At 50.9% G+C, this 12,694-nt stretch overlaps 1 protein-coding gene across 2 annotated transcripts in view; it reads left to right on the forward strand.

The window, feature by feature from the left end:
• The window catches only part of LOC142000817 (tyrosine-protein phosphatase non-receptor type 11-like), an 84,415-nt gene that overhangs the window by 58,879 nt on the left and 12,842 nt on the right, over positions 1–12,694 (forward strand). For both annotated transcript variants that reach the window (XM_074975412.1, XM_074975413.1), the window contains exons 3-5: positions 8,923–9,117; positions 12,076–12,268; positions 12,447–12,566. In XM_074975412.1, the coding sequence (XP_074831513.1) occupies positions 8,923–9,117; positions 12,076–12,268; positions 12,447–12,566 (508 nt within the window). The remainder of the gene's footprint in view (positions 1–8,922; positions 9,118–12,075; positions 12,269–12,446; positions 12,567–12,694) is intronic.

Raw genomic sequence — 12,694 nt, forward strand, 5'->3', positions numbered from 1 at the left:
GTTAATCACAACTCTGTCTTATTGGTTCAAAGGAAGGACTGGATGCTAATTAGGGTTTTGCTACCCAATCTTCTAAAGCTCAATAATGGCTCTTAACAGAACTAGCCTCTTATATCAGGCGTGATGTGATGGAAGCTACTTGGCAAGTCGGAGAGACCCTGGGCTGTGCTAGGCCTCCTCTGTTCTCATGTGGGAACTGTGGTGCGTGCTTAGAGCCGTGTCTCTGGCCTTTTGAAGCATCCAAATATTTAGAATCACTTCTGAGAAAAGCAAGGATCCATTTACAGAATCAGTCAGCTCTCTGTAAATAACTTTCAAAATACTGTTTCCCCTTGTTTAAAGTTTCCTGAGATGCAGCTGGCCTTGGGCCACAGCGGTAACACACATCTGTTAAAAGCACCTAATAGAGACCCTATTAACTTGGTAAATAGGTCACATTTTATGGGAACAGATCTTATCTAGGTTTGCTGCATGCAATAGAAAATGCTTCTGGGTAATAAAATCTTGCTAGAGTGCATCTCTCTCCCATAGTGATGTCCCTATTAACACTTGTGTAGGACACTTATTGTTAGCTAGACACTGGATTTTATAGGTTGTTCCCCCTTCCTCCCTGCAAAAAGCTGTAAAAGTACTCTCCACCTGGTATTTAACTGATTAAATCTATCACCAAAGAGACAGAATTTAGGATTCTGTCATATGAATTACATATACACACTGCAGGGTTCAAATCAAGCTCTGTTACGGAGGAGATACTGTTTGTTTGCAAGAGTATAGATAGAATGAGGAGGAAAGAAGGGGCTGAAAGAGGAATTCAAGAAATCTTGAGAAAACATCTAAAAAAGCAATTGTCGTGGCAGCTTAGTATGTTAGCACCTAAAGGTCCCATCCGAGAACACAATATACGTATGCTTGGTAAGACCCAGTCCCAGCTTCAGAGAGTTTACAGTCTGAATAGGCCAGACAAAGAGAGTGTTGTTTTCATTTTACAGATAGGGAACTGAGAGACTCGCCCAAGGTCACAAACGAGGTCTGTGTCAGAGCTGGGATTAGAAACCAGCTGTTCCGAGTCTCAGTCAAGTGCCTTAATTGCAAGACTATCTTTCTCGAGGGCTGGGTTTCTCACCTGACGAAAAGTAGATAAAAATCCTGTTTTGTCTTATAAAGGGCCAAACTCTCTGTGGATGTAACTGCAAGGAACTCAGTGGAGTGTCACCAGCAGAGAGTTTGGCCTAAATGCTTTTTTTTTTTTTCTTCTACTATTTCTTGTTTTACAAGTTTGACTTGGGGCTGTGGTTTGCCTGATACCTTGGTACATCCTGGAAATGCCTCCTCTGAATCATGAATTTTGTTTTCCCAAATCTGGCTTGACCAGCAAAGTAGGGGAAGTGTTACTTTGGAGGCAGGGAGCTTTGTTCTGTATGGAAAGCTTGGATGGGAACAGAAAACAAAAGCCTAGAATCTATGCAGCACAAACCCCATGGAGAAACCACTGTCCACTTATGAGCTCACTAATTGCCTTACATTTGTTCTGCCTGGGATACTCTCTTCTCTCCATTGCAGAGAAATCTTGGGAATGGTGGGTAGCGGGATGGGAGAACTCTCCGCTACCCTCCTGCCGCCCCCACTGAAGCCTGCATTGATTGAACCATCTGCACCCATTCCATAGTTACCCCATGTCGTGATTGCAGGAGAAGTGCCCATCCAAGTTAGGCTACTCCTCCTTCCCACCACCTTGCCTCATGCTAGCTGGTGGGAAGGAGGAGATGGCATCAGGTCCACGTGACTGTGGATATTGGTTTGGGTGAACTGAGAAACAGATGAGGCTGAGAGGGAGCTAATTCAGTGTGGCTGAGGGGCACCTGTGGTCTGGATGGGCCTGTAAAGAAGGGAAGTGCTTCAACGCTGGGATTTCTCTATAGCATGGATCACCAAAGGTTCCAGCCCCCCACAAGCTAATCTAGTGCTGGTGAAAGACGCCAGAGGGTCTTTCTGAGTAAGCAAGCAGGTGCAGTAACGGCGCAGGCTCACATGTGCTTTGAACCTCAGCGGGAGAGACCGATTCTCGGGGGAGACACTCCTCCGCTCTCCACGCCCTTTTGATCCTTGGCCTCTCTGCTAAATTGCTGTACTGCGGACACCTATCCAGTGGGGAAGGAGGGCTGAGAACATCAACCGATTTCACATCGGCCCCTGGGACATCGGGGGGTGGTGAGTTCTAGCCTTCACGCACCTGACCTGGATTGGAATCATTAACCGCCTGGATGACGACGCTCAAGTCCATTCCGGAGCCATTTAATTCTCTGACTTCTGTCTCTCCAGCTGGAGGTGCCTCCCAAAAGGCAAGAGAATAACATTTGGCTCTCTTCGGCATGATGCAATGGTAGAGAACTGAGCATTTTGCTGAGAACCCAAACTACTGTCTGAGCAGGGCCAAGTTTTCAACCAAGTTTCTAAAATATGTGGGAGGCTCTTCCTGTTTTGCATAGGCAACATTTTGGTGTTTTTGCAAGTGGGGTCACACGTTGCCTGATAAGTTTTAGGCTGCCTTTGTGGCTCTGCCCGATGAAACACGTGACCAAAAATACTTTGGGGGGACAGCAGCCAAGTGTGGCTCATGTTTTGACTCGTAGACCAGTTCTTCTGCCTTTGGTGCCAAAAATCATCCGATTCAGGAGCCCGCCAATCTGAGCGTCTTTGGTCTAGAAATCTGCCTGGAAACCTAATGAGGCTGTTCTGGAAGCCTGGAGGCTGTTCTCAGTTGGCCCAATTAAGAAACCGCACGGAGAGCGACTTCTCCCAAGGAGGAAATCTAATTTATAAAGAAAATCCCAAATATTTTCAGCCATTTAAAAGAGGGGTTGTGGGTCACTCTGGGACCGTGGGGAGGGTTTGGGTGAGCTCTTAGTTCATGCAAAACATTTTGACCACCCATAGTGAGTTTCACCCTGTTGTTCTGAATACTGGTGCGTGGCTGCATCCCCACTTCATTAGCAGAACACGTAGGACAGAATTATTTTCCCTGGTAGGGCTCTTCCAGGCATTGCTGCTCGTCCTACATGTGAGAAGCTGCTGCTGATGTGAAGGTTATGCAAGGAAGGGTGGCCAGATTCAGGAGATCTTGTTTTGAATCCTGGCTCGGTCACCCATTTCTTGTGACCTTACACAAGTCCCCTTATCTCCTTGTGCTGCAGTTCTTCACCTGTAGAATAGAAGTAAAAATGCAAAATATCTCTCTCCTTTTATGTCTAAGTAGATTGCAAAGCCTTCAGGGCAGGGACTGAGAGTCTCTGTGTTTATGGGATGCCTAGCATGGTGGTGCCCTGATCTCTAACGGGATCTCTAGATATGCCATTGTAATACAGATTATCAGGGTTTCTCATGAGAGAAGTTTGGCATGGATGCACCATTTGGCTCAGAGTTTTGAACTTGCTGACTCTTAGATCTCCAGAGAAGTTGGATTCTGCTAGCAAACAGTGCTGCGTCCGAGTGCTAGAACAATGTCCACTTTGTCCAGCAGTAGCGATGCCACTGGGTGAGCCGCGTATCTTGGCTTTGCTCTCTCTCTCTCGTCAGGCCAGGTCTTTGCATTGGTGAGGATGTTGTTCTGGGATCAGGGGTCTGTGGCCCAGTTTGAAGCTGCTCAGTGAGACTTTTAAAGTTGCAAAAGGAGGGGCAGGGGGATGAAATTCCTCAATGCCCTTTGTGCTAAGCATGACCTTGAGGGCTGCCTGGATAAAGGGCCCCAATTGTCCATTTTCCCTTTGCATCCATGCAGTGCGAGCAGCCTTTTGACCGGGGTGGGGGGAGGACTTCAGTGAACGGGGGCTTTGTAGGTTTTTAGTGGGCTTGGGTTGTGGGGAGGGAGCAGTGGAATGAAGGAAACTTCAGAGTGTCTGGCCAAATGGCGAAGATGTGGCTTCCATCCGGTGTGTTCTGTGCTGAGCAAAGGCTCTTCACGTCCAGCCTCAGGCATGAAACGGCTGGCGAGCTTCATCTGCCAGCTGTGATTGGATCAGTAATGATGCTGCCCAATTTAGAACAAAACTTTTGCCTGGCCATGCTGTCACATTGGGAAGCGTAGCCTAGAGATCCCCCCCCCCCCCCCTTGATGCCTTTATACGCACAAACTCGCTGTGGATAAGGTCTGATTTTAACCCACGCTCACTCTCTGCCTCTCTCACTAAAGATGTTTCCAGCGCGTGTGGTGACGATTACCATCTCTGATTATGGTCAGGGTGTTTTTGAAGGGCTGAGTAACCACAGCTGGCGACAGACTTTGAAAAGACTTTCCATCTCTCTTGAAAAGCTGGCCCTGAATCACCTTGGAAACCCTTCCCGAGCATGTCCACAGCAGCAATTTACCTGAGCGTGGGAACAGCCCGGCTCTTCTGAGAGCGGGGTTTGCCATCCGCACCAAGCTCTGGAGCGGAGTTTAACAGCTGGCTTCTCTTTTCTTATAATGGGCTGAACTTAAACTCTAGATCCAAACGCTCCCAAACTTTTAAGGCTCTGTCTATAGAACAATTAGAACAGACTCCGAACAGGTCCGATTCAAGCCATAGTTACAGACCGGTGTTACGCATGTCCCAGTAACTCCATCAAAACACCAGACCTTTCAAAGCTGTCTCTTCTGCTCTGCCTTTGGCACCCAGCCGTTTAGTTTATTGAGGACTGAAATGCTGTGGTCTAACTAGAGCTATTGTGCTTGGTATATGGGGTTTCTAGGTGAAAGATGATAGAGAGGAGGTCAGACTAAAATTCACCTCTCGCCATTGTGAGCCTCTGTTCACTGTGTGTGGTGTATTGGGAGTAGGCATCCAGTGCCGGCCTCTCCGGAGGTGGGTTTTGTGTATTGTTGGGCCAAAAATTCTACAGGCACGTAGGGTGGATTTTTCAACTGGTCCGCTCATGGCAGCATTCTTCCTAGCTTAAGAAACGTCTCCTCCTGTGGCAGAATCGAAGGTAAATGGCCCGAGCTCCCCAGCTCATGGGCACAGCTCCACAATGAATGTGGAATTTGCCGGTGGAGCTTACGCTGGTTTACGCCAGTGGAGGATCTGGCCTAATGTGGGCAGCTGATGAATCTTTGAGGAAGCGGAGCGGCTAGAGAACATGTGGCTACTGCTGCGTTTCTGGAAGTCCAGTCACCGAGGGTTCAGCAATACTGATGGCACTTAAAACTCATCTGCACTTCTTGAATAGCTTTATTGATCTAAAAGAATGCAGCTATGTGCATTCAAAAGGGACTTGCCCGCTGAGTGGGACCTGAATAAGAGATGCTCTTTCACAAAATCCATTGGCTTTGACAGTCGCGTCATTCCTCTGTTGCTGATGATGATGATTAAATGACATGTATTTGGTGTAACAAGTTCGCCCTCCTTTCTGCCTCTGATTCCAGTCGCAGCGATGTCCCAAGCCTCCCTTTTGATGTCACACTCCCTAGATGCAGAAATGATTGTGCTGTCCATGGATGGAGTGACTCTAGGCTGGAAGCCCATCCGAGGACCAAGTCTAGGCCAAAAAACGGCCAGCAAAACGGGGCTAGATCATCCAGTGGTGCAAACTGACTTCACTCCATTGACGCTCACTCCATTTCATTGCTGGCTGGAGACACCGCAGGCCATCGCGTGCACGCTTGCACAGGTTCACAGTAGTGTAGATCAACCTGCCGTACCCTGCATCCTCTGACTCCCCCGCAGCCCATCTACACAGTGATGGATGCTTTCTTCCTCACTCAGAAGAACTGGAAGTAGCCCCTCGAGGAAAACTCAGCCTGCAAGGGCTTGTCTAGATTAGAGGAATTTGCATGGAAGCAGCTAAATTGATGGAAGACACTGCTGCAAAGTCTTGTTGTAGGCCTGGTGCAGAACTGGGCCTGTACTACTGCAGCTGTCCGAGCGAGTTACGTGGCTAAGCCGCACTGGTACCAGCCCCATCTGGCAGAAGTGCGGTGCCTCTAGCCTGGGAGTTTGCCCTGGTGTAGTATCAGCGTTTATATAGCTATTCCAGTGCACAACCCGCAACCACTCCTCTTGCAACTTCGCTCCTAGACACGCAGCCCCCTTCTGGGGTGACCTGTTGAAAGCAGTCTTGCCCGGGGACTGTTCGACACCAAGGGAAGGACTCGCGTTTGGTCCGTGGGCTTTGGATATGGCTCCTCGTTCCGTTTGACCCCGCGCAGAATACGAATACGTCGTGCCCTTGTAATTCTGTGTTCTCTGAAGCCGGTGATTCTCTTCTGCATGACCTAGCCCACCCCTTCCACCTCCCAGGTCTCCTCCCTCTTGCTGGAGCAGTTGCTTTGGCAACAAATAGAGGCCAGGAGCCGCTTGTCCTCCCTGTCTCTCTCTCTCAGCGACAGGCTCCCAGCCACCAGGGATGAGCTCAGCAGAGCTGCCGCTAAGTGCATTTAAAATGCAATTAGCCTGCCTCTCGGAAAGGGCAGCAAGAGCTGTGGCAGGAGCTGGCTGGGTTTTACAAGGGCTGAGGGGGCCCTTGGAAGAAGCCAGTAAACACCTGCACCTGGGGCTCAGACACCAGGGCATAGCAAGTGGCAAAGTCGGGAGTGGCCAACTGGCTCGATGGCTTTGGAGGTTGGGATGGGGGAGGCGGGGAAGGAGAGAATGAAATCTAGCTCTGTCCACATTCTTCTGCTTATTTGCTTTTATCTACAGGAACTCGTTGCTTAAAGTCGTCCCGTTAACGTTGTTTTGTTGTTACGTTGCTGATCAATTAGGGAACATGCTCATTTAAAGTTGTGCAATGCTCCCTTCTAATGTAGTTTGTCCACGGCTTGCAGGAAGAGCATCCCGGTGGAGCTGGTCAGGCTCTCAATTGCTGGCAGTTCAGCTGTCCCTCCCCCCACTGCCATGTGCTGCTCCTGCCCTCTGCCTTGGAGCTGCTCCCCAAGCCTCCTGCGGGGGGTGGGGGGGGAGGAAGAAGAGGGGGGCTAATGTCAGGGTGTCCTACCCCCTGCTTCTGCACCCCGCTTACCCCATCTTCCATAGAGCAGGGGGGAGACACAGACTGAGGGAGCAGCATCTGGTCTCAGCTTGCTGATCTAATTAACAAGGCAGTGTACTTCTGACCCCACTCTTCATACTTAAAAGGGGAAATGCGCATCTCTATCTCTCAAACACATACAGGGTGTGTGTGTCTCTGTCTGCCCTCCCTCCTTTCCAGCTGCCTTGTAGAGTGGGAGAGTTAACCCTTGAGGGCTCAGCCAATTGCTAGTTCATCATTCAGCAGTAAGGCATTCCCTGCGAAATATCCCACCCTCCGACTCCTCCACCTCAGCCAAGCTTCAGAATCATCATCACTGTGTACCAGAAGTCTTACGGGGAAATTGGATTCACTTAACATCGTTTCGCTTAAAGTCTTTAAAGACTTTTAATGCTGAGGGGTGGTGGGGACCTGGACTCTAGCCAAGGCCAGGTCGTCACTTTCCTTTCCAAGACAGGTCACACCTGGGCTGGAAGCTTTCTCCCCAAGTCACAGCCAGTGCATGGGATCTGAATCCTGCTCTTCCTGTCGTAGGCTCCCCTCCCACGTCCAGCAATGGGCACCAGCCACGCTCTGCAGCATCCGCTTCTTTCTCCTCCTGCGCTGGGCGAGAGGGCCTCTGGCACAGCCCATGGAGGCAAGCCTCCCAGCCTGGGTCGACCAACTCCGGTTGTGCTACCACCCTGAGAACAGCTGTGTCAACAGTGCTTTGGAGTTGTAACTTGTTCTCTGAAGCCTCGGCAGAGGGCAGGGCTATTTTTAGCATTGGCGCACGAGCCTGTCCATCTGGGCTCGGAGCCTGCTTGCCGCCGTGGGCTGTGTAGATGGAGCCTGTGCAGCTCTGCCAGCGGAGACCTGAGTCCTGGCCTGCATCTAGTCCTGGGTCCTGTGCAACAAAGCTGTTGCACTTCGGTCCTGCTTGTGTCACGCCGACAGAGCCTGGTCGTCAGCAGGCAGGATCGAACCTGGGACCTCCGGGAGCTCAGTGTGTGAGCCTCCACTGCATGAGCTAAAAGCTAAGGCTGTAGGGCAGACTCGTTTAACTCTAAGTGGTCTCAGTGCAACTAGATGGGACTGAGCACCACACCCAGGAGGTGTGCGGGTTGCACTTGCATCTAGTAACACCCTGCTCATTCAGTCCTGGAGCAAGCATGCAGAATTTGTGCACAAGTTGTGTCTTGTGTCCTGAATAAATGTCCTTCGGGTGCTAGGAAGCAATCATCCTCGCTCTGTCCCGAGGTGCCAGGTTCTGAACCTGGGGTTGGTAGGTCACACACGTGCACCAGCGTCCCTTAGCAGCGATCTCCAAGATGCACTAACTGGGGGAGGGAGCAGTAGATCTTGGAACTGGAGTTAGAAAGGAGAAAACATAATCTGAACCAAGTACAGAAGCCTCTGGGGCTCTTCAGCATCTGTAGGGCCCAAGTTGAGGGGAGAAGCAAATGCCCAGCTCCTCTGAAAATCAGGCCCCGAGGTGCTTTTAAATGGGAGCATTGCTGGGGAAAAAAATACTGATTATCTGATGTGAGGTTTGTGCGATTTGACTCCTGTTGATGTGGATGCCTATTAATGTGGGTGTATCAGCAGAGGCAGTGTTGCTTAGTGGGCAGAACTCTGGCCTGGGACTTGGGAGACCTGGGTTCCATTTCCAGCTCTGTCACTGGCCTGCTGACTGACTTGGGAAACCGAGGCACGGGGAGGGAGTTGCTTGCCTGTCTGTAAAATGGGCATAATGGGGGTACCAGCCTCCTTTGTAAAGCCTCTTGAGATCTGCTGATGAAGAGCGCTAGATAAGAGCGGTTTTGTTACGATTACCTCAGATTTGAATTCTACCGGGGCCCCTGGACTCTGAAGCTCACTGCCCGTGTGTGCTGTGGTCCCTTTCGCACTGATACAATGTCCTGTCTTCTCCCCCACCAGGAGAAATGATGAGGTGACCCACATTAAGATCCAGAACACCGGAGACTACTACGATCTCTATGGAGGGGAGAAGTTTGCCACCCTGGCCGAGCTGATTCAGTACTACACTGAGCAGCAGGGGCTGCTGCGGGAGAAAAACAGCAACGTCATTGAGCTGAAATACCCTCTGAACTGCCAGGACCCCACCTCCGAGAGGTGAGCTGCTGCTCTCTGCCTGTCACTCGGCCGGGGCACCTTTCAATGAACCTGCCGGGCAAATCCCCAAGCATCACTCGCTGTGGTGCTCAGGGGAGGTTTGCTCTGAGGCTAACCATGCACCCGGACTGGGTTTGGAATGGAGCCCCAAACTGGGTGCATTTGGGTTTCATAGCCCGAAAGCTGCCCACATAGACCCTCGTGATCCCTTCCCCCTCCTGTTTAGCAGTGCGGCCAGTGCAGGATGGTGTTGGCTCCCCCTTCCCACCCCCACCCCCTGCCGCCCCTTGTGACAGTTGCTAGAACCAGACCAAGAACCTGTAACACTGGGAATCCCTTTGACTTCTGTTGAATTGCAAACTTGTCTCCAGTAACCTCAGACTTTCCCATGAGTCCCAGATTAGTGCCCCCGCCCCCATGACCATCACGCTCTGATTTCCGCTCCTGAGTTTCCCCCAGTGTCACATGCCCCCAAAGAGCTGGCCTGCCTGGACCAGAAAGGGAAATGCATGGGCAGGCAGGCGGAGATGCCACTTACGGCCCCTAATTACTCTAACTTTAGCAGCCCCAGTCAGGCGGCAGGACAGTCTCACTTCCTGAAATGGCAGCTCCACTCCCCGTGCACTATCATGTGAGCTGCCCCGGCTGAGGGGCTGGGAAGTCCCTCCGGCTCCTGTGCTGCCTGGTTGCTAAGACGGGTTAGTTGCTCATTCCATCCTGCAGCATGAGAAGCAGCTAACGCTAGCAGAAGCCCTGGAGAAGTGGAAACCCCCCTCGTATTGATTCCCTCCAAAGAAACTCTGGCATGGTGAAAGTTTTTTTTTTTTTTTTTTTTTTTTTAAAGGGTGTCCGCTCCTCGCCAGCACTATGCGTCTCCAGCGTTAAGAAAATGGGTCCCAGGTCCAGCAATACAAGGGCGGGGCGGGGGCTGCAGGTGTGGATGGGGATCTGGTTCTGGAATAGCAGAGGGTGCTGGGAATGGGGATTGAGGCACATTTGCAGAGCAGCGCGTGGGAAGCGTGCGCAGTGCCTGGCTGGCTCTAGCAAAGTCCTGTCATTCTATCGCTTTCAGCAGCAATAAAATTCACCCATACGTGTAATCCTAATACGGTCTCAAATCGGTGTGAAGTGATTTGCTCTCCAGGTGCCCCACAGCCCGTGGCTGAAATGGCTGTCATCACAGCCTGCTCCGAAGGATCGGCCTTGCTAGCTCCCACTCCATAAACTTTGTCCTCTGGGACAAAGTTGCCGAGACATGACGTGATGCCATTGCATCGTCCCTGGAAGATATTTTGGGCCACTTTGAATTCCTGGCAGCCTGGCTTGCAGGCCAGGAGCCAACCTCATCAAACTGGGAACCAAGTGGCATCTGCCCGGAGACACTGTCCAGTTGTTGTTTTGAGCTTGGGCACCAGATGCCCCGAGGCAGAGAAGTGATGAGAGGCCGGATTGTGCTGGGCTTTGTATGCACGCAGTAAGACAGCATCCGCACTGAAGAGAGTAAATGTAAGCAGATGAGACAGACTGGGAGAAAAGGAAGAGGGTTACGGTGGGAGCACTGGCATGTGGACACTTGCCCGAAGTCACGCTGGAAGTGTGAGGTAGATCAGGAAACACACCATGGGTCGCCAAGTGCTAGGCTAGTGCTCTAACCACTGGACCATCCTGCCATGATCAAGGCTAAACTAACAAGGCTGCTGGACCTAAGTGAACAAATGAGTCCAGGAATGAAAGCAGCATGTTCCAGTCGAGGTGTAGGGCTGGGAGGAATGGTGTTCTGTGCTCGGCCAGCCTAACTTCAGACTCACGAGGTGGCAGTAACCTAACCGCTGTGCGGGAAATGGCCACTTCTGTGAAGTGCTGGGCTCTCAGATGCAAAGTGCGATTTCAGCAGGCACTCTTACTTAGCCAGCGCTTGTGTCCCTCTGCCCGGAGCATGTTAGAGCTGCCATCTAGTGGAGAAGGTGTGGAGCAATCAGGGGCTTGCATTTTAAAAGCAGGGCGACACGGAGGAAGGTAATTCTGTGCAAGGCGAGAGAGGGGTTTTAGTTTCCTGGAGCGGATCAAATCCTGCTGTTTTCCCAAACTCTCAGCGTAGCAGAAAGCAGAAGGCTCATCAGTGATTTGTCTCCAATTTTCTTAAATCTCCAGGTGAATTTGGTGCTCAGGAAAGTGAGTGGCTGAACGGTGCTAACTGGAGCTAGTGGGCTTATTGTGCAAATCATGCTCAGACCCACAGGGTGCACTCTACCAATGCATCTCACTCCTGAGCTGCAGCAACCTCTGCTCTTCCACTTGTGGGTCTTTTGCTGACCAAAGACTGCTAGTTATGAGTGTCCTGCTGTGTGTCTCTTTAAATATAGATGTTCCCTAATGAGATCTGCTAGACCGATTTCACTTGTAAAGTAATGAGGAGCTGATCCCAGAGGGATAAATTAGTATATTAAGCCAATGTGTTATCTTAAGCTACTGCTGTTTTTGTATTTGTCCTGTGGGGCAAATAAAAGTCCTGATGTTTGCATCCTCTCAGCCGGGTGAAGTATTGACGTGCCATTGCACCATATAGCAGCAATGTCCCTGGGGTTTTACTCCTAAACTATTCCAAGCTGGGTACTTTCCCCAGTTCGGCAGGCAGTGGGGATGAGAGCTGTAAAAGCAGTGTCTCGTGAGTGGCAAGGATAGCTGCATAAACTTAGCATGCCCGCTTTGCAGGAACTCATGGGAGCACTCTTTCTGGGTTTAGCTAGAGAGGTTCCCAACTCTTTGCTCTGTCTTCTCTGGTTCGAGCCTGGGGTTTGCAATAAAAGTTGAAGCTAGGTAGCATTATAAAAGTTTTTGGCCCAGTCTTCGTGGCATCTGAACCACCACCTGTCTCTAGGGAGGCAAATCTTTTCTCTTTGAGTGCTGCTGTATCTGTGTGTCTCGCCTCCACCTTGATTGCCTTCTCCATTCTCCCAGGTGGTACCATGGGCACCTGACTGGCAAAGAGGCAGAGAAGCTCTTGACGGAGAAAGGCAAGCCAGGGAGCTTTCTGGTGCGGGAGAGCCAAAGCAAACCAGGGGACTTTGTCTTATCAGTGCTGACGAATGAAGACAAGATGGAGACTGGAGACCGGAAGCCACGGGTGACTCATGTGATGATCCGTTACCAGGTAGGAAACCCTGAACTGGCTGTTAGGATGGGGAATTTGGTTATCTTTGCTCTCCTCGGGCGCCGTCCAGCTCCCCCCGGAGTCCAGTGGGAAAAGTCCCACTGACACCAGTGAGCGTTGGATCAGGCACACGGCGCATGCTCTGATCACGCTAATAACTCGCCACTTCCTCCCGCAGCCAGATGGGAAGTATGATGTTGGGGGAGGCGAGAGGTTCGACACTCTCACGGACCTGGTGGAGCACTACAAGAAAAACCCCATGGTGGAGAAATCTGGAGCTGTGGTTCATCTGAAACAGGTGACTAATAATCGTGGACTTGGTACACATGAACTAACCCTCCCAAGAACACGTCACAGGGTGCTCCGTCCAATCCCCTGTTTTTACCACTGGATCGTTGTTTGCATTCCCTCTGGTGTCCATGTAGC

Source organism: Natator depressus, chromosome 18 (genome assembly GCF_965152275.1).
Source record: "Natator depressus isolate rNatDep1 chromosome 18, rNatDep2.hap1, whole genome shotgun sequence".
Lineage (NCBI taxonomy): Eukaryota > Metazoa > Chordata > Testudines > Cheloniidae > Natator > Natator depressus.